This window comes from Crotalus tigris, unplaced genomic scaffold, assembly GCF_016545835.1.
Source record: "Crotalus tigris isolate CLP2741 ecotype Arizona unplaced genomic scaffold, ASM1654583v1 scf7180000020990.9691751010:1144802, whole genome shotgun sequence".
Classification (NCBI taxonomy): Eukaryota; Metazoa; Chordata; class Lepidosauria; order Squamata; family Viperidae; genus Crotalus; species Crotalus tigris.
In genome coordinates, this window is record NW_024098300.1 from 1,013,248 (window position 1) to 1,031,324 (window position 18,077).

The 18,077-nt window shown below is 48.7% G+C and overlaps 1 protein-coding gene across 12 annotated transcripts in view; it reads left to right on the forward strand.

Annotated features, from left to right (window-relative positions):
* Nucleotides 1-18,077, forward strand: part of RYR1 (ryanodine receptor 1) — a 123,074-nt gene that overhangs the window by 46,900 nt on the left and 58,097 nt on the right. For all 12 annotated transcript variants that reach the window (XM_039369222.1, XM_039369227.1, XM_039369226.1 and 9 more), the window contains 20 exons: nucleotides 128-1,040; nucleotides 2,305-2,505; nucleotides 2,674-2,785; nucleotides 3,325-3,474; nucleotides 3,711-3,984; nucleotides 4,729-4,843; nucleotides 5,749-5,881; nucleotides 6,694-6,788; nucleotides 7,363-7,498; nucleotides 8,156-8,342; nucleotides 9,339-9,450; nucleotides 10,812-10,932; nucleotides 11,735-11,904; nucleotides 13,265-13,485; nucleotides 14,161-14,251; nucleotides 14,459-14,599; nucleotides 15,801-15,964; nucleotides 16,439-16,517; nucleotides 17,266-17,355; nucleotides 17,512-17,652. In XM_039369222.1, the coding sequence (XP_039225156.1) occupies nucleotides 128-1,040; nucleotides 2,305-2,505; nucleotides 2,674-2,785; nucleotides 3,325-3,474; nucleotides 3,711-3,984; nucleotides 4,729-4,843; nucleotides 5,749-5,881; nucleotides 6,694-6,788; nucleotides 7,363-7,498; nucleotides 8,156-8,342; nucleotides 9,339-9,450; nucleotides 10,812-10,932; nucleotides 11,735-11,904; nucleotides 13,265-13,485; nucleotides 14,161-14,251; nucleotides 14,459-14,599; nucleotides 15,801-15,964; nucleotides 16,439-16,517; nucleotides 17,266-17,355; nucleotides 17,512-17,652 (3,646 nt within the window). The remainder of the gene's footprint in view (nucleotides 1-127; nucleotides 1,041-2,304; nucleotides 2,506-2,673; nucleotides 2,786-3,324; nucleotides 3,475-3,710; nucleotides 3,985-4,728; nucleotides 4,844-5,748; nucleotides 5,882-6,693; nucleotides 6,789-7,362; nucleotides 7,499-8,155; nucleotides 8,343-9,338; nucleotides 9,451-10,811; nucleotides 10,933-11,734; nucleotides 11,905-13,264; nucleotides 13,486-14,160; nucleotides 14,252-14,458; nucleotides 14,600-15,800; nucleotides 15,965-16,438; nucleotides 16,518-17,265; nucleotides 17,356-17,511; nucleotides 17,653-18,077) is intronic.

The following is an 18,077-nucleotide window of genomic DNA, read 5'->3' on the forward strand; positions in this document are numbered from 1 at the left end:
TAGTTGCTAAACATTGAGAGATAGAAAATCTTAGCAAATTGGTAAAAAATTCGCTTTCTAATACAGTACCGAGCATGGAACTTCCACCCCTCTTTAGTTCTCAAAGTTTTCCTCATCTCTCTTTCAGATGTATAGACATTCTGGAATTGTCCGAGCGCCAAGACCTGTTGACTTTCCATTCCCATAGTCTGAAGTTGTACTGTGCCGTGTGCGCCTTGGGCAACAACCGGGTGGCCCATGCCTTGTGCAGCCATGTGGACGAGTCACAATTGCTTTACACCATCGAGAGCAACCACCTTCCAGGTTTGCTGCGTGCTGGCTACTACGACCTCCTTATCAGCATGCACCTGGAGTCGGCCAAGCGTTCCCGTCTCATGATGAACAGCGAGTTCATTGTCCCCATGACGGATGAGACCAAGAGCATCACGCTGTTCCCGGATGGGATGAAGAAACCGGGATTGCCCGGGGTAGGCATGAGCACCTGTCTACGTCCTCCATTGCACTTCTCCGACACCTGCTTTGTCAGCACCACCTCTGAGCTCTACCAGCTGAGTCCTTCCATCCCGTTGGATGCGCTGAAGGTGAAGGCCATCAACATGCTGACAGAGGCTGTCCAAGATGGAGGCCAACATACCCGTGACCCTGTCGGGGGTAGCGTGGAGTTCCAGTTTGTGCCAGTTCTCAAGCTGGTCTGCACCCTTCTCATCATGGGTGTGTTTGAGGACGAAGATGTGCGCCATATCCTCAAGATGATTGACCCCACTGTCTTTGGAGAATCCAAAGAGGAGGAGGAAGTGTCAGTGGGTGGTGAGGAGGAGGCGGAGGAAGGAGAAGACCAGGGCTATGTGGAGGAGGAGGAGGAGGAAGAGGAAGAGGAGGAGGAGAAAGAGGCTGGAGGAGAGCAGAAGGAGGAAGCCGAAGAAGGAGAAAAGCAGGATCTGAAGGCCATTGAGGCTGGAGAAGCTGAACCCAAAGAGGATGAGGAAGGACTGGAAGAGGGCCTGCTACAAATGAAGCTTCCTGAATCAGTCAAGTTGCAGGTAATAGTTGTAATAGTAGTAAAGTTGGAAGGGACCTTGGAGGTCTTCTAGTCCAACCCCCTGCTCAGGCAGGAGACCCTTTACCCTTTCAGACAAGGGGCTGTCTAGTCTCTTCTTAAAAACTTCCAGTGTTGGAGCAGCCACAGCTTCTGAAGGCAAAGCCGTTCCACTGGTTCATTGTTCTCACGGTCAGGAAATTTTGCCTTAGTTCTTAGAACTAGAAGAGGGGGCCACCTGTCCTCCAAAGCCTTCAAAGACAGAACAAGAAGCAATGGGTGGAAAGGAATCAAGAAGAGATCCAACTTAGAAGCTAAGAAAAAAATAGAACAATTAATCAGTGGAACGGCTTTGCTTCCAGAAGTGGTGAATGCTCCAACACTGGAGGCTTTTAAGAAGAAACTGGACAACTATTTGTCTGGAATGGTATAAGGTCTCCTGCTTGAGCAGGGGTTAGACTGGAAGACTTCCTAAGGACCCTTCCAACTCTGTTATTCTGTCAAGCTAGGTGCCCATCCAGAGGCATCTTTGGATCATCATCACGCCCAACCTACTTTGCATTTCCCACAGCAACAGCTAGATAGCCAGAAGCTTTTTTCTTATAATAATAATAATAGTAGTAGTAGTAGTAGTAGTAGTAGTAAAGTTGGAAGGGACCTTGGAGGTCATCTAGTCCAACCCCATGCTCAGGCAGGAAACCCTACGCCATTTCAGACAAATGGCCGTCCAGTCTCCTCTTAAAAACTTCCAATGTTGGAGCATTCACCGCTTCTGGAGGCAGGTGGTTCCACTGGTTAATTGTTCTCACTGTCAGGAAGTTTCTCCTTAGTTCTAGGTTGCTTCTCTCCTTGGTTAGTTTCCATCCATTGCTTCTTGTCCTGCCTTCAGGCGCTTTGGAGAATAGCTTGACTCCCTCTTCTTTGGGGCAGCCCCTCAGATATTAGATATTAGCCATCATAGCAGGTCCAGAGTAGATAAACAATGTAATAATAATAATAATAATAATAATATAATAATAATAGTAAAGTTGGAAGGGACCTTGGAGGTCATCTAGTCCAACCCCCTGCTCAGGCAGGAAACCCTATACCATTTCGGACAAATGGCTGTCCAGTCTCTTCTTAAAAACTTCCAGTGTTGGAGCATTTACCGCTTCTGGAGGCAGGTGGTTCCACTGGTTAATTGTTCTCCTTCTTCGTCCCTTCCACCCAACTCTGGTAGTTGCCTCCATCTTCTCTCTGCCCGTCTCCCTTTCTCCTCCTCCCTACAGATGTGTAACCTGCTGCAGTTCTTCTGGGACCGGGAGCTCCAGCACCGCGTGGAAGCCATCATTGCTTTCTCCGAGCGCTACGTGGACAGAATACAGACCAACCAACGGCAGCGCTACTCCACGCTGATGCAGGCCTTCACTATGTCGGCTGCGGAGACTGCCAGGCGCACCCGGGAATTCCGCTCTCCTCCCCAGGAGCAGGTAGGGGGCGGGGCTCTTGAGGATGGGGAGGAGCCAAAGCTAAATGGAGTGGAGAACCACCCATTGGTAGAACATACAAACGTGTTATGCGCGTCAGCAATGTTGGGTTTGGGAGTTTGAAAATATGGAATTTGCCTCGTCCAAACCAGGATGTTCTCCTCATAACAGATCAACATGCTGCTACAATTTAAGAACGGCGCCAATATAGAAGACTGTCCGGTACCTGAACAGATCCGAGATGAAGTGCTGGAATTTCATACCGACCTGCTAGCCCATTGTGGTAAGACCCTGGAAGCCGAAGGGCATATATTAACTCAAAGTAGAGAAGGATAACGGCAGAGTTCTGGACACAATTCTGGAATTATGGACCGCTTCAGACTAGATGGAAATTGGGAATGAGCTCATTCAGAAAAGCGTATCCATCCATCTGATCTAGAACAAGGGTGTCCAACCTTGGCAACGTTGACTTGCGGACTTCAACTCCCAGAATTCCCCAGCCAGCTTGGCTGGCTGGGGAATTCTGGGCGTTGAAGTCCACAGGTCTTAAAGTGGTTAAAGTTGGGATTCTGGGAATTGAAGTCTACAGGTCTTAAAGTAGTTGAGGTTGGACATCCCAATATAGAATCAATGGATCACAAAACCCTTTATTGTAGTTTCTAATCTCAGTTTCCACAGTGATCTCATTTGTCCAATTTTAATATCTTTTCTTGGGCATTCAGACAGAGTAGGATTTTGTTTCATGCTGCCTTCGATCTGCCATGCAGGTGTCCCCTGTTATCGAATTTTTGCATTCAGCAGCTCGGCATCTTTCCTCTACAGGAATCCAAAGTGAGGGGGAGGAGGAACAGGAAGAGGAAGATACTCCCTTTCACCGGCGGTTGATGAATTTGGTGGAGAAGGTGGTGAACTTCCGCAAGAAAAAAGAAGACCAGCAAGATGAGCAGCCTCCAGAGGAGGAACCAAAGCCCAGTAGGTATCCCCTAGTGGTGGAGGGGAAGAGAGTGATGTAGCCAACCCCTAAATCAGTTTTGGGGGAGCCCACGGCCTTCCAAGCATCGTGAGATCCAGTTCTTATCAGCCTTCGCCCGTGTGGTCAAAGTTCTGACAGGATAACATTAACAATCGTGGAGGCGGATGGGTGAAGACCAACTGAAGAAGTTCTGAAGAAGATGCCGTGGGTTCATCCTGGTCTCCCCACTTTGTAGGCACGTTGCAAGAGCTGATCTCCCACACGATGGTCCATTGGGCCCAAGAGTCCTTCGTCCAGAACCCAGAGCTAGTCCGGTTGATGTTCAGCCTTCTCCATCGGCAATACGATGGCCTTGGTGAGCTTATCCGTGCTATGCCCAAGGCTTATACCATCAACGTCAATTCGGTGAAGGATACCATGAGTCTCCTGGAGTGCCTGGGGCAGATCCGCTCATTGCTCATTGTTCAGATGGGACTTGAGGAGGAGAACCTGATGATCCAGAGCATTGGGTATGTGCTTTCATCTTCTGCAGCTTCTTGAACGGTACATACTTTTCACCGTGAAGCTTCTTCATAGGCTCCCATTCAGACTGGAGCTTTTCATTCCATTCGTCACGTTTTCTTCGTACAGATCCACTTGGGGGTCATCTAACTGAGAATGACATACTTTGTCTTGCCAGGTTTCTCCCAATTTCAAGCAACGTTGCTTTCCTACTTCCTGAAGCCCCTTCTAGCTTGAGATACTTCAGATTGAACTAGGACCCTCTCCAGTCACTCGAGAGCCTCATTTGCAAGAAGATGGTGGATGCTGACCCCCTATTTAGTTCTAAGAGTACAGTGACTGCAGGGTGTAGATTCAGGTGTCCATCAAGCTCTTTCCCTGCTCCTTCGCCTAAAATTATCTCCATACTTCCTAAATTATACTCGGATTTCCTTTAACCCCTGCCACTTTCCACCCAACATACTTAAACCGTAACCTTCTACAATCGATCTTCTCCTGATACATTAGAGTGCAGGTCCTAAAACTCGAAGCCCAGAGTCTAGAGTACATCCAGAAGACATTAGGGTGTGGTAAGATGAGGTAGTACTAGTAACTCTTTCCTAAGATCCACCTTTCCATTCTCCCGCTGCTAATTCTCATGTTCAGCCGACTTGCAGCTGTTAGGTTGAGACTTCCATTCTTCTTTGTCCATCCTCATTTCTTCCGTGTGCTCTGGAGTCCAACTGTTGCTTCTCTGTGTTTCTCTTTGCTAGCAATATAATGAACAACAAGGTCTTCTACCAGCATCCCAACCTGATGAGGGCCCTGGGAATGCATGAGACGGTCATGGAGGTGATGGTGAACGTCCTGGGTGGAGGGGATTCAAAGGTAAGGGACCTTGTCATTTGGCCAGTCAATGCTCTGTTGCCTCACGCTAAGGCAGTGGTCATAGGTGGCACTCGGAGCCCTCTCTGTGGGCACGCATGTCGTTGCCCCAGCCCCGCCTCCCCCCACAACCCCTCCTCACCAGCAGCCCCCCTGGAGGAGCTGGCCCACGTGGAGCAGCGCAGCCAAGCACATGGCAGCAGGGGCAAGACTCCGCCCTTGCGCCCCATCACGTGCCACTGATGCTGTGGGGTGTGGGTGGAGGGCGTGGCTGCCATGGCGCTGCCTGGCCGATCTGTGGTGAGTGGCCTTGCAGGTGGGCGGAGCAGGGGGCGGGCCAGCTTTTGGGCACTCAGTCTCTAAAAGGTTCACCATCACTGCACTAAGGCATGGATTGCACATCTGGGCCACCTTTTCAACATGCCCCCATGCAAAGAAATGACAGAAAAACAGGTCTTGCACCTGTTCTGACAAAACGTGGCTGGCTCCTGGATTGTGGAGACTTCCTTCAAATTAGCCCATTTGAGGCACTTTGGTTCCAAAATTCTTGCTCTTCAATGCACTGTTTCGCCCAGGAAAAGGTCATGACAACGAGAGTTTTAGTAGTATATCGCTAGCACAGTGGTTCTCAACCTGTGGGTCGGGACCCCATTTGGGGTCGAAAGACCATTTCACGGGGGTCGCCAAACCATGCTGTCCGCCATTTTTTTTCCTTTTCCCTAGCTGTCCTACTCCCTCTTATTGGTGGCCACACCCACTTGGGGGTCACCACAACATGGGGAACTGTATTATGGGGTCACGGCATTAGAAAGGTTGAGAACCACTGCGCTAGCGGAAAAGGACTTGAGGATGCAGGTTCCCCCCCCCCACCCCAGGCTATCAAGGAAGCTCTCTCTCATCCCCAACAGGAGATCCGCTTCCCTAAAATGGTGACCAACTGCTGCCGTTTCCTGTGCTACTTCTGCCGGATCAGTCGCCAGAACCAGCGCTCCATGTTTGACCATCTCAGCTATCTGCTGCAGAATAGCGGGATCGGGCTGGGTGAGTTGCCGTGCTCAGTACAAGGCTTGGGATACAGTGGAGACGATCAATCCCAGAGATGATCGCTATCCTGTGAAGAGTGACTCTTAACTTTGTTGTTGTTGTTAATTGCGAAGTCGTGTCCGACCCATCGCGACCCCATGGACAACGTTCCTCCAGGTCTTCCTGTCCTCTACCATCTTCTGGAGTCCATTTAAATTCACACCTACTGCTTCAGTGACTTTTTAGTACTGTCCATGGGGTTTTCATGGCAAAGATACTGGAGTGGTTTGCCATTTCCTTCTCCAGTGGATCAACCTTTTGTCAGAACTCTCTGCTATGATCTGTCCGTCTTGGATGGCCCTGCACGGCATAGCTTATAGCTTCATGGAGTTACACAAGCCCCTTCGCCACGATAAGGCAGTAATCCATAAAGGGGGACTCTTAACTAGAGAGCGAAAAGCTGGCGGGTTAGGATCGAACGTATGTGGGTCTCTGATGTCAACCCAACATTTGTCCTCCAAGGTTGAAATGTGTTAATTGGGCTTTTGAAATTTGTCTGCAGTTTGATGCAGGGGAGAGTGGTGGGGTCTTCATGCCCTGTTCTCAAGTGGCATTGTCAGGTTCTTCCAACCTCTGAGGCACTGCTAAGTTCTCTGATGGACCTCCCTTCCTTCCTTCCCTCCCTCCCATCCACCCACCCACCCATCCATCCATCCCATCCATCCATCTGTCCGTCATCTCCCTTCCTTCCTTCCTTCCTTCCTTCCTTCCTTCCTTCCTTCCTTCCTTCCTTCCTTCCTTCCTTCCTTCCTTCCTTCCTTCTCTTCCAGGCATGCGAGGATCCACACCCTTGGATGTGGCTGCTGCTTCGGTCATTGATAACAATGAGCTGGCCCTGGCTTTGCAGGAGCAAGATCTGGAAAAGGTAGCATTGCTCACCAAGAGGGTGTCAACATGCAAGGGTGGATGGCAAAGAATATCCCACTCCTATCCTAGAGTGGGAAGGAGGCTTTGGGGCTCCCTACTGAGGGCAAGAATCCCAGTGGAAGCACCCCAGATTCACGATGTTACATAGTTTGCTAACGAAACATCTGCAACAAAACCACCAAGCTCAGAGAGCACCAAGGACCCCACAATCCTCTTCTTCCTCTCCCCAAATTCCACTCCCTTCAAGCACTGATGACATTACCTAGTTGGGTTATGAAACATCTGCCAGAAAACAACTAAACTCAGAGAGCACCAAGAAGTCCACAATTCAACGTTGAACCTCAGCGATTCTCTTTTATCGGTTGACATCCTTTCTACCTTCATTCCATGCATCCTGGGCAGTCTCTGATTATGGTTAGGCTATTATGTGACAGGCTCTTCCTTTATAATAAGGCAATGATTACGAACTCTTCCAGTTGTGGTTCCTTTGATCAGTTCAGCTGGATTTGATGTATTTGCTTTGGTAGGAGCTCCTGTGGAGTTCTTGAGAACTTTTCTCCTTGCCTCCCTAGGTGGTGACCTACCTTGCTGGCACTGGCCTCCAGAGTTGTCCCATGTTGCTCTCCAAGGGATATCCCGACATTGGTTGGAACCCTTGTGGAGGCGAGCGATACCTGGATTTCTTGCGCTTCACCGTCTTCGTCAATGGTGAGTTGGGTGGCCAGCATAGTCACACACTGAGACATACAGCAAATGTCTTCTAGCCATTAAGAATGTTGCAGTTGCCAAAGAAAGATTTGGGAAACAAGATTCTGCCACTCATCCTTCTGCGGTGGAAATACATGGAACCTAAGTAGTAGTATATTCATTCATTCATTCATTCATTCACCCATCAAATTTGTAGAGTTGCCCAATCCACCTGTAGATGACGATGAGCGGCTTACATTTAAAAATAAATGGAAATCTATCATATAACAAAATCTCTTTTAAAAACCCACCCCATTTCCCCATGGCAGCAGCAAAACAATCAAAGTAACTGCTTGATGGCCTCCATTTCCATTTGGGGAATGCTGACAAAACCTTTTTAGGGCCTTTCGGAAAAGCAGCAGGGTGGGAGACAAGGGAGAAAGGGATGATATTCCATAAAAAGGGGCCACCACCAAGAAGGTCCTTTTTTGGTGATCCTACCAGAGGACACTCTCTAATTGATAGGAGCTGTAACATGCCTTGCTTTCCCATCCTGGTGGACTGGATGGATGTAATAGGGGAGAGGCAGTCCTTCAAATCCCCCATTTTGCTTTTCTAGATTCCTGGGGTAATCAGTTACTCCTGTAGGGTCTCCTTGAGGTCCTTCTCCTTCCCTAGGTGAGAGCGTGGAAGAGAACGCCAACGTGGTGGTGCGCCTGTTGATCCGTCGCCCGGAGTGCTTTGGCCCGGCCCTGCGTGGGGAAGGAGGCAACGGCCTGTTGGCCGCCATAGAAGAGGCCATCCAGATCTCCCAGGATCCCGCCCGGGATGGGCCTACCATCAAGAAAGATCGCCGTCGGGAATTGTGCGTGAAGGGCTCGCTGGAAGCTGGGGAGGGGGGGGGGAGAGAAACCTGTTGTATAATTTGGAAGGGCTTCTCTTGTTTGACCAGCCTCCAAATACAATTCTGGTTTGGAGGACAAGTTTCCTCCTTGTTTTTCCATTCTCGCCCTCTCTTTCTGGCCCGATGTAATTTTTAAAAATGGAGAATTTCTAAGGGATATTTTGCATTTAGAGTATTGGGAATGTATCTTAATGAACTGCCAGCCACTCTGTATTTTGCGCTAGAGCAGGGGTAGGCAACCTTGGCTCTCTTTATGACTCGCGGACTTCAATTCCCAGAATTCCTGAGCCAGCCGTGCTGAGGGGAAAGGGAGAGGTTTCCAAGCTGAGCCATGCTGGCTGAGGAATTCTGGGAGTTGAAGTCCTCAAGTCATGAAGGGGCCAACGTTTCCCTCATGCTGGCTCAGGAATTCTGGGAGTTGAAGTCCTCAAGTCATGAAGGGGCCAACGTTTCCCTCATGCTGGCTGAGGAATTCTGGGAGTTGAAGTCCGCAAGTCATGAAGGGGCCAAAGTTTCCCTCATGCTGGCTCAGGAATTCTGGGAGTTGAAGTCCACGAGTCATAAAAGAGCCAAGGTAGCCTACCCCTGCGCTAGAGTGACTGAGAGTATAGTCGCCATTTCATTTTTTTTTACACTCGCCATTTTGATGCCCCTTTATGCCTCCTGTGATCACCTTGTCATTTCGATGGGAGATCTTGTTTGCTTGTTTGTTTATTTTATTAAATTTATAGGCTGCCCGTCTTGCTGCCGTGGGCCTCTAGGGTGCTTCTGACATGACAAAACCGTATTTTAAAACAGTAAAGATAACATTCGAAGGAACAAAGATGGCGGGGAGCACACAATGAAGGGGAGGAGGGATCTTCCATTTTAATACTCTAACCGCCTCAGAACGGCCTGCCTCTGTAGCTAATGCTGCTCTCTCTCCCACTGCTCTCTTTTTCGCTCCCTCACTCCCAGATTTGGGGGAGAAGAAACCCATGAGGATTATCGGGTCCATTTGGGCAACGCGATCATGTCCTTCTACGCTGCCCTCATCGATCTGCTGGGACGGTGTGCCCCGGAGATGCACGTACGTGTCCTCTCTCCCCTTCGTTGCTGTCTTGTCCCCTCAGGGACAGAAGGTTGTCAGGTTCTCCAAGTTTACGTAATCCTCGACTTACAACCACAATTGAGCCCCACATTTCCGTCGCAAAGCCAGACAGTCGTTAAGTGAATTTGGCCCCATTTTTACGACCTTTCTTGGCGCCGTGGCTCAGCCAGTCACTGCAGTCGTGAAATTAGTAAGTGAATCTAGCTTCTCCGTTGACTTTGCAAGGTTGCAAAAGAGAATCAGGTGATCCCAGGACACCGCCACCGTCAGAAATCTGCATCGGTTGCCAAGCGTTCGAATCTGGATCACGTGACCGTGGGGATGCTGCCACGGTCGTAAGTGCGAAAGGGTCAAGTCGCTTTTTCCAATGCCATTGTAACTTTGAATGGTCACTAAATGAACTGTTGTTAAGTCGAGGACTACCTGTTCAGCATTTGCAGGTTTTGGCCACGGGCAACGTCTCCCCTCCCACTGATCCCATTTCTTTACAAAACAGCCCTCTCTTCTCCAGCTTTTTTTTTATACCCAAGCTAGCCCTTGCTCGGACTACCTACTAGAGCAGGGGTAGTCAACCTTGGCTCTTTTATGACTCGTGGACTTCAACTCCCAGAATTCCTGAGCCAGCCATGCTGAGGGGAAAGGGAGAGGTTTCCAAGCTGAGCCAGGCTGGCTCAGGAATTCTGGGAGTTGAAGTCCACCCATCTCCGAATGGCCAAGGTTGAGAAATACAGGCCCAGGCCAGGGGTGGGGAACCTTGGCTCTTTTATGACTTGTGGACTTCAACTCCCAGAATTCCTGAGCCAGCATGGCTCAGTTTGGAAACCTCTCCCTTTCCCCTCAGCATGGCTGGCTCAGGAATTCTGGGAGTTGAAGCCCACGAGTCATAAAGAGCTAAGGTTGACTACCCCTATCCTTGATGACAGACAGACTGACTGACCGACCAAGGATAGGCAACCTTGGCTCTTTTATGACTCGTGGACTTCAACTCCCAGAATTCCTGAGCCAGCCATGCTGAGGGGAAAGGGAGAGGTTTCCAAGCTGAGCCATGCTGGCTCAGGAATTCTGGGAGTTGAAGTCCACCCATCTCCGAGTGGCAAGGTTGAGAAATACAGGCCTAGGCCAGGGGTAGGCAACCTTGGCTCTTTTATGACTCGTGGACTTCAACTCCCAGAATTCCTGAGCCAGCATGGCTCAGCTTGGAAACCTCTCCTTTCCCATCAGCATGGCTGGCTCAGGAATTCTGGGAGTTGAAGTCCACGAGTCACAAAAAAGCCAAGGTTGACTACCCCTGTACTAGAGGCTCACACTGTCTCTCTTCCTCTGTCTTCCTTTCTGAGCAGCTCATCCAAGCTGGGAAGGGCGAAGCTCTCCGGATCAGAGCCATCTTGCGTTCCTTAGTGCCCATCGAGGACCTTGTCGGAGTCATCAGTCTCCCGCTGCAGATCCCTTCGTTTGGCAAAGGTATGGTGGCCCTTTGGGCAGTAAAGTATCCGTAGGAGGTTCTACTTCCTATTCCTAGACTTAGTTCATCTACTGCCCATTTGTGGTGGCACTATCGGCTGAAAGGGGGGCGCCCTACCAAGTGGAGTGAAGAGAGATTCCAGCATAGACTCCGTTTGGGGAATGAGACATCAAAGTTCAAAGCCTTAGGTCCATATCTGCCATTTCCCAAGTGAAGGCAGACAGTCTAGCAAGATTCTTGTAGTGTAGGTGTTCAGCAGTAAAATATCTTCTTCAGTCTATCCGCTGGCTGCTTGTGTAGGAAAAGGGCAGGCAGAGCTGGGGAACTAAGTTTGGTATGTCATCAGCTTAAGAGTTGTTATGTTCTCACAAGCGCTCCAAGTCCAACCCCTCTTGAATTCCACTGACCCACATCTGGTGCCAATTTAGTGTCAAACTATATACTTGACCAGGCTAATGTCAGGCGCAAAGAATCAGGACCGTATGTTGAGTTGGAATTCATAAGATTTATTGCTCAAGCCTATACGCAAAAACCCAGTCAACTAAAGTTCAATAGTAAATTGGCGCTAGATAAGGGTCAATGGAATTCAATAGGGGTTGGGTTGTGACTTGTTTGTGGCAACGTAATGACTCTAAGCTAATGGCACACTTCACTCCCCTAGCTCGGCCTGCTCTTCTCCTACATTTTGTGCCTGACACCATTTGACCCTCAGTCCTTGGAAAGTCTGCCTCTACCTCCTCTCTACAGTCGCTGCCCCCACCTCCATCTCCTCTGATTTATAATCTGCCCTTCCCACTCTAGATGACAGTGTCATTGAGCCCAAGATGTCTGCCAGCTTTGTGCCTGACCACAAGTCACCCATGGTGTTGTTTCTGGACCGTGTGTACGGCATTGAGAACCAGGACTTCCTCCTCCATGTGCTGGAAGTGGGTTTTCTCCCAGACATGAGAGCTGCAGCCTCCTTGGACACAGTAAGTAGCTCTGGAACAGGACGGCATCATCACAACATTCAAACTCTACACATAGGATCAGATTATTGGCGGAACCACTGTCTCCAGTGGTTTCTGATCACCCCACTGCTCCACACGTGCTCAGGCATGCTCAGATCTGTCATGTGATGGGAAAATCCCATTGGAGGAATAGTCCACTTAGGGTTAGGGTTAGGTCACCATGAACTCATAGAGCAAAATGGACTTCGCCAACAAACTCGGAGTGCTTGGGTATGGTTAGGAGGGCACTGACTTTTCTAGGCTGCCCTATCTACGTTTCCTGGTAAAATACATGGGAAAATCCCATAGGAGGAAAATTCCACTTAGGGTTAGGGTTAGGTCAGCATGAACTCATAGAGCAAAATGGACATCGTCATCAAATTCAGAGTGCTTGGGTATGGTTAGGAGGGCACTGACTTTTCAAGCCTGCCCTCTCTATGTTTCCTGGTAAAATACATGGGAAAATCCCATAGGAGGAAAATTCCACTTAGGGTTAGGGTTAGGTCACTGTGAACTCATAGAGCAAAATGGACATCACCAACAAATTGGGAGTGCTTGGGTATGGTTAGGAGGGCACTGACTTTTCTAGGCTGCCCTATCTATGTTTCCTGGTAAAATACATGGGAAAATCCCATTGGAGGAAAATTCCACTTAGGGTTAGGGTTAGGTCACCATGAACTCCTAGAGCAAAATGGACATCGCCAACAAATTGGGAGTGCTTGGGTATGGTTAGGAGGGCACTGACTTTTCTAGCCTACCCTATCTATGTTTTCTGGTAAAATACATGGGAAAATCCCATAGGAGAAAAATTCCACTTAGGGTTAGGTCACTGTGAACTCCTAGAGCAAGGTGGACATCGCCAACAAACTTGGAGTGCGTGGGTATGGTAAGTAGGGCACTGACTTTTCTAGGCTGCCCTATCCCATTAGGGGAAAATTCCACTTAGGGTTAGGGTTAGGTCACCATGAACTCATAGAGCAAAATGGACATCGCCAACAAATTGGGAGTGCTTGGGTATGGTTAGGAGGGCAATGACTTTTCTAGCCTGTCCTATCTATGTTTCCTGGTAAAATACATGGGAAAATCCCATTGGAGGAAAATTCCACCTAGAACTTCCCAGGGTATATCCATTAGAATGAGAGTAGTAAGGTTTTAGTCTGACAAGATTCTGTCTGTTGGATGCAAGCAAATAAAAAACTGAATTGAGTTGAATTGCTCTTTGTTATTCCTGGGTTTTAGCCTCAGCTTTGAAAAGATGAATCGGGCCATGATGTGCCTTGACCATTCCTTGGCATCCTTTCTCTCTCAGCCAAATATTCCTCATGGATTCTCCTCCCCACAGGCTGCCTTTAGCACCACAGAAATGGCCTTGGCCATGAACCGCTACCTCTGCCTGGCTGTGCTGCCGCTCATCACCAAATGCGCCCCTCTCTTTGCTGGTACTGAGCATCGTGCTATCATGGTGGATTCCATGTTGCACACCATCTACCGGCTGTCTCGTGGTCGTTCCCTTACCAAGGCCCAGCGTGACGTCATTGAAGAGTGCCTCATGGCGCTGTGCAAGTAAGGAGAAGAATTGTAGGAGAAGGAATGATAGAACCTGGGGGCGGCGTTAAAAGAGGGCTTAGCCTAGAATCACTACATAGTCGCAAGCAGGCTAAGCCCAATCTCCTTTGTTTTCCATTGAGCCTTGTCCAACTCTAAGCAAGTGCTAGCCATTAGTTGAGAAGTTTCCTGTGCATAGGCAGTTTAGCAATCAAATAGTTTAATTGGACCTTCACATTTGGACCTGGTCTTTCACGCCTGAATCAAGAATTTATGGATCAGCTCCGACATTCCAACACTGTAGCAGTTTCTTCTGAGTAAGCTTAGCCCTTGAAATGAGAACTTCCAATGATCATTCATACAACTTTCCTTCCCCCTTTCTCCTTAAATTCCTTCCAGATGGGGGCCTCCAAAATTTTCTACTTAAAAGATATTAGGAAGCTATTCTGTTTATTCCGTCCTTAACCAATAAGGATATTTTTTAAAAATTGAAAATCTTAGCGAGGAACACAGGAAGTGATGGGAAACAATGTAACGTGGCCACCACATGAAAGTCTGCCATTTAGACCTACGGTAGCATCATCTGGAGGCAACTGAACCACCAACCAGAAGGAGAAACTGGGTGGACAGATCGTTCTTGAATATAATACCTTTTTGACTTCGCTTACTCATTGTCCGGCTTGTTCTTCAAAGGTATATAAGGCCTTCCATGCTCCAGCATCTTCTCCGCCGGCTAGTTTTTGACGTTCCCATCCTCAACGAATTTGCCAAAATGCCTCTCAAGGTAAGAAACCATTGCCATGTGACCATATTAGGTAAGGTATTAGCCAATGCGTTGCCACAACAGGCCAACATCCAATGCTTGGCTGTTGTTAGCTTAGACCTTTTTTCCATTTTTTTCCCATTGTCTGCTGTAGCCTTCCCCAGCCTCATTGTGACTATATATGGCCTTCCGGCTTACGACATGTTCTTTTTCCTGTTCTCCATCCAGCTGTTGACTAATCATTACGAGCGTTGCTGGAAGTACTACTGCCTTCCTACCGGTTGGGCCAACTATGGGGTCAGCTCAGAGGAGGAGCTTCACCTGACACGGAAACTCTTCTGGGGCATATTTGAGTCATTGTCCCATAAGGTGAGCCGTGGGCTTATCCTTGACCTCAAGTAGGGGCTTTGAGATCAGCCAAAATCCAGATCTGCAATGCTGTGGAAGCAACATCTCCCCTTCTAGAAGGTCAACATTTGCGTCCATTTATGGGCAACTGGATAGGAACTGAGAAAAGCTCGAAAAGAGCAGCGTTTCTCAACTTTGGCAGCTCGAAAATGTGTGGGCTTCAACTCCCAGGAAGTTGGCTGGCTGGGGAATTCTGGGAGTTGAAGTCCAATCTTCTTCAAGTCACCAAAGTTGACAAACACTGAACAAGAGGTTGTTTAGAATGGAGAGCACCTCTGAGCATTACGCAGATCATCTTTTTCCTATATTTGAAAGCAAAGAGATTGGCCTGGACCCACTTGTTATGGAGGTAGTTCCAAGTGGGCTTCCAGAATAAGTACTCTCCTCCTAACGTGGGAACTTCAGCTAAGTCTAGGACAGTGGTTCTCAACCTTTTTAATGCCGTGACCCCCCAACCGGTCGTAAGTCAAGGACTACTCAACTGGTCGTAAGTCAAGGACTACTCAACGGGTGCAGCACCGTTTGCAGAACGGGGCTTTTGGCGGGCTCAGCAGGGCAGAGACAGCCTGGACAATTCCTATGGGCTTTTGAAAGCCAATAGAATTAGACTCTATTCAAGAGAGTCTATTCGATTGGCTTTCAAAAGCCAATAGAATAAAAGGGAGGAGCACAGCTAAGGAAAAGGGGAAAAAAAACGGCGGACTGCGTTGTTTGGCGACCCCCGTGACATGGTCGTTCGACCCCAAATGGGGTCCCGACCCACAGGTTGAGAACCACTGGTCTAGGAGCAGTATTTCTCAAGCTCAACAACTTGAAGTTGCGTGGACTTCCAACTTCCAGAATTCCCCAGCCAGCGTAGGGAAGGCGTTTGGAGTTTGCTTTCCTTCTGGGCAACTTCCTTCGTCTGTGTGATTGGGTGCCATCAAACTCTCGGCAATTAATGTTGAGCTCTAGGCGTCTGATGGGAAGCATTATTGAAAACAGAGAGTGCTTGCGCTTAAAGAGGTATATAAGTCTCATAAATAAATAAATAAATAAAACGATAGTGGAGTTCTGAAAAACAACCACAACAAAAATCTTCTCGGGGGGAGGGAGGGAGCAACGGACGATATTGCCCGACTGAGCATCTTTTCGGTCTTCCTGTTCTTCCCCTGACGTTCAGAAATTTGACCCCGATCTGTATAAGCTGGCCATGCCCTGCTTGTGTGCCATCGCTGGTGCCATTCCTCCAGACTACGTGGACGCCAGCTATTCTTCGAAAACTGAAAAGAAGGCTTCGGTGGATGCCGAGGGCAACTTCGACCCCAAGCCAGTGGAAACACTAAAGTGAGTGTGTTTACAGGGGACAATCTGACTGGCCAAATTTTGCATCAAGATGCTTAGAATGTCTTTCTTATCCCCGTGGTTTGTAAAGTAATTTTCTACTGTAGACAGCAGGGTTGGGAAGGATATTCCCATTGTCCAGTGCAAGTGGTTACTTCTGGAGCTGGCCATCCACCCTCTCTTTAACCCACCCCTCCCTAGCAAAGAAATGTCCACTGCCTCCTTCAAACAGGCTCTTCCCCTGCTAGCCTGTCAGGCCCTAGAATCAGGAACGACACATGGAGTAGTTTATTGTCACTTGCCTGTAGACAGAATCTTGCCAGATTAAAGCAATTAGGTGCAATAACTGTCCATGTATTTATTGTTTATTTATTTGTATCCCATCTTTATTATTTTTACAAATACCCCAAGGCAGCAGACATATCCAAACACCCCTTCCTGCCCCTCCAAACTTCCTTCTCTTCCTCCTTTTCTTAGTGTCATCATTCCCGAGAAGCTGGACTCTTTCATCAACAAGTATGCTGAGTACACACATGAGAAGTGGGCCTTTGACAAGGTAAGGCACCTGTCACACAATCACACAACCTCTCTGGTTCCCTGAGGTCTCATCTGGTGGCTTCCTGGTGTCCCCGGCAAGTACTTCCTGCTTCCTGGTTGGGCATAGAAGAGCAGATATATATCCCACCTTTATTGTTTTTATAAATAACTCAAGGCGGTGAACATACTTCCTAGGCTTTCCTCCTCCTATTTTCCCCACAACAACATCCCTGTAAACTGTAAAGTGAGTTGGACTGAGGGACCGGCCCAAGGTCATCCAGCTGGCTTTTATGCCTAAGGCGGGACTAGAACGCCCGGTCTCCTGGTGATTGGCCCAAAGTCACCCAGCCAGCTTTTATGCCTAAGGCGGGACCTGAACTCCCGGTCTTCTGGTGATTGGCCCAAAGTCAACCAGCTGGCTTTTATGCCTAAGGTGGGACTAGAACTCCCAGTCTCCTGGTGATTGGCCCAAAGTCACCCAGCTGGCTTTTATGCCTAAGGCGGGACTAGAACTCCCAGTCTCCTGATGATTGGCTCAAAGTCACCCAGCTGGCTTTTATGCCTAAGGTGGGACTAGAACTCCCAGTCTCCTGGTGATTGGCCCAAGGTCACCCAGCTGGCTTTTATGCCTAAGGCGGGACTAGAACTCCCGGTCTCCTGGTGATTGGCCCAAAGTCACCCAGCTGGCTTTTATGCCTAAGGCGGGACTAAAACTCCCAGTCTCCTGGTTTTTAACTGCTATGTCTCACAGTCTCCTTTTCCCACAGATTCAGAATAACTGGACCTTTGGGGAGGCGGTTGATGAGCAGGCCAAGACAAATCCTATGCTGCGTCCTTATAAGACCTTCTCTGAAAAGGTAGAGTTCCTTCACCCCCATTCCTCCCGCCGTCAGCGGGCGCAAAGATTGCACGATTCCTCAAGTCCAAGCGGGAGGGGAAGGCGAAGGTGGCATCGGGAGGCCTTTCTGGAAGAAGATCGTCTTGTCACCTGTCTCTTGTTTTCCTTCCGACAGGATAAGGAAATTTACCGGTGGCCCATCAAAGAATCTCTGAAGGCCATGATTGCTTGGGAGTGGATGATGGAGAAAGCCCGCGAGGGCGACGAGGAGAAAACGGAGAAGAAGAAAACCCGCAAAATCTCTCAGACAGCCCAGGTTGCTTTCTAGAAAAGTCCTTGGCATCCATTTTCCCTGTCTGTACGGTCTTTTTCCTGTCTCAGCTACCACTCGAGTGTTTCCAAGTGCACACTTTACTCTAGGTCGGTGTTTCTCAAACCTGACAACTTTAAGACGTGTGGACTTCAACTCCCAGAATTCCCCATTCAGCATGGCTGGCTGGGGAATTCTGGGAGTTGAAGTCCACACGTCTTAAAAGTTGTCAGGTTTGGAAACATTGTCCTTAGCTAATGGTGATGGGTCCTTGTGAAACTATAAAAACAGTTTTTTTAGAAGTTGTACCTTCACAGGATTTTACCTCAGGCTTTTCTGCACAATGCGCCGCTCGCCCGTCAGATGTAAACAGCAGGGTTATCCTGAAAAGCAGTACCACAACCGACAAAAGGGCCTCCTCAGACACTAAG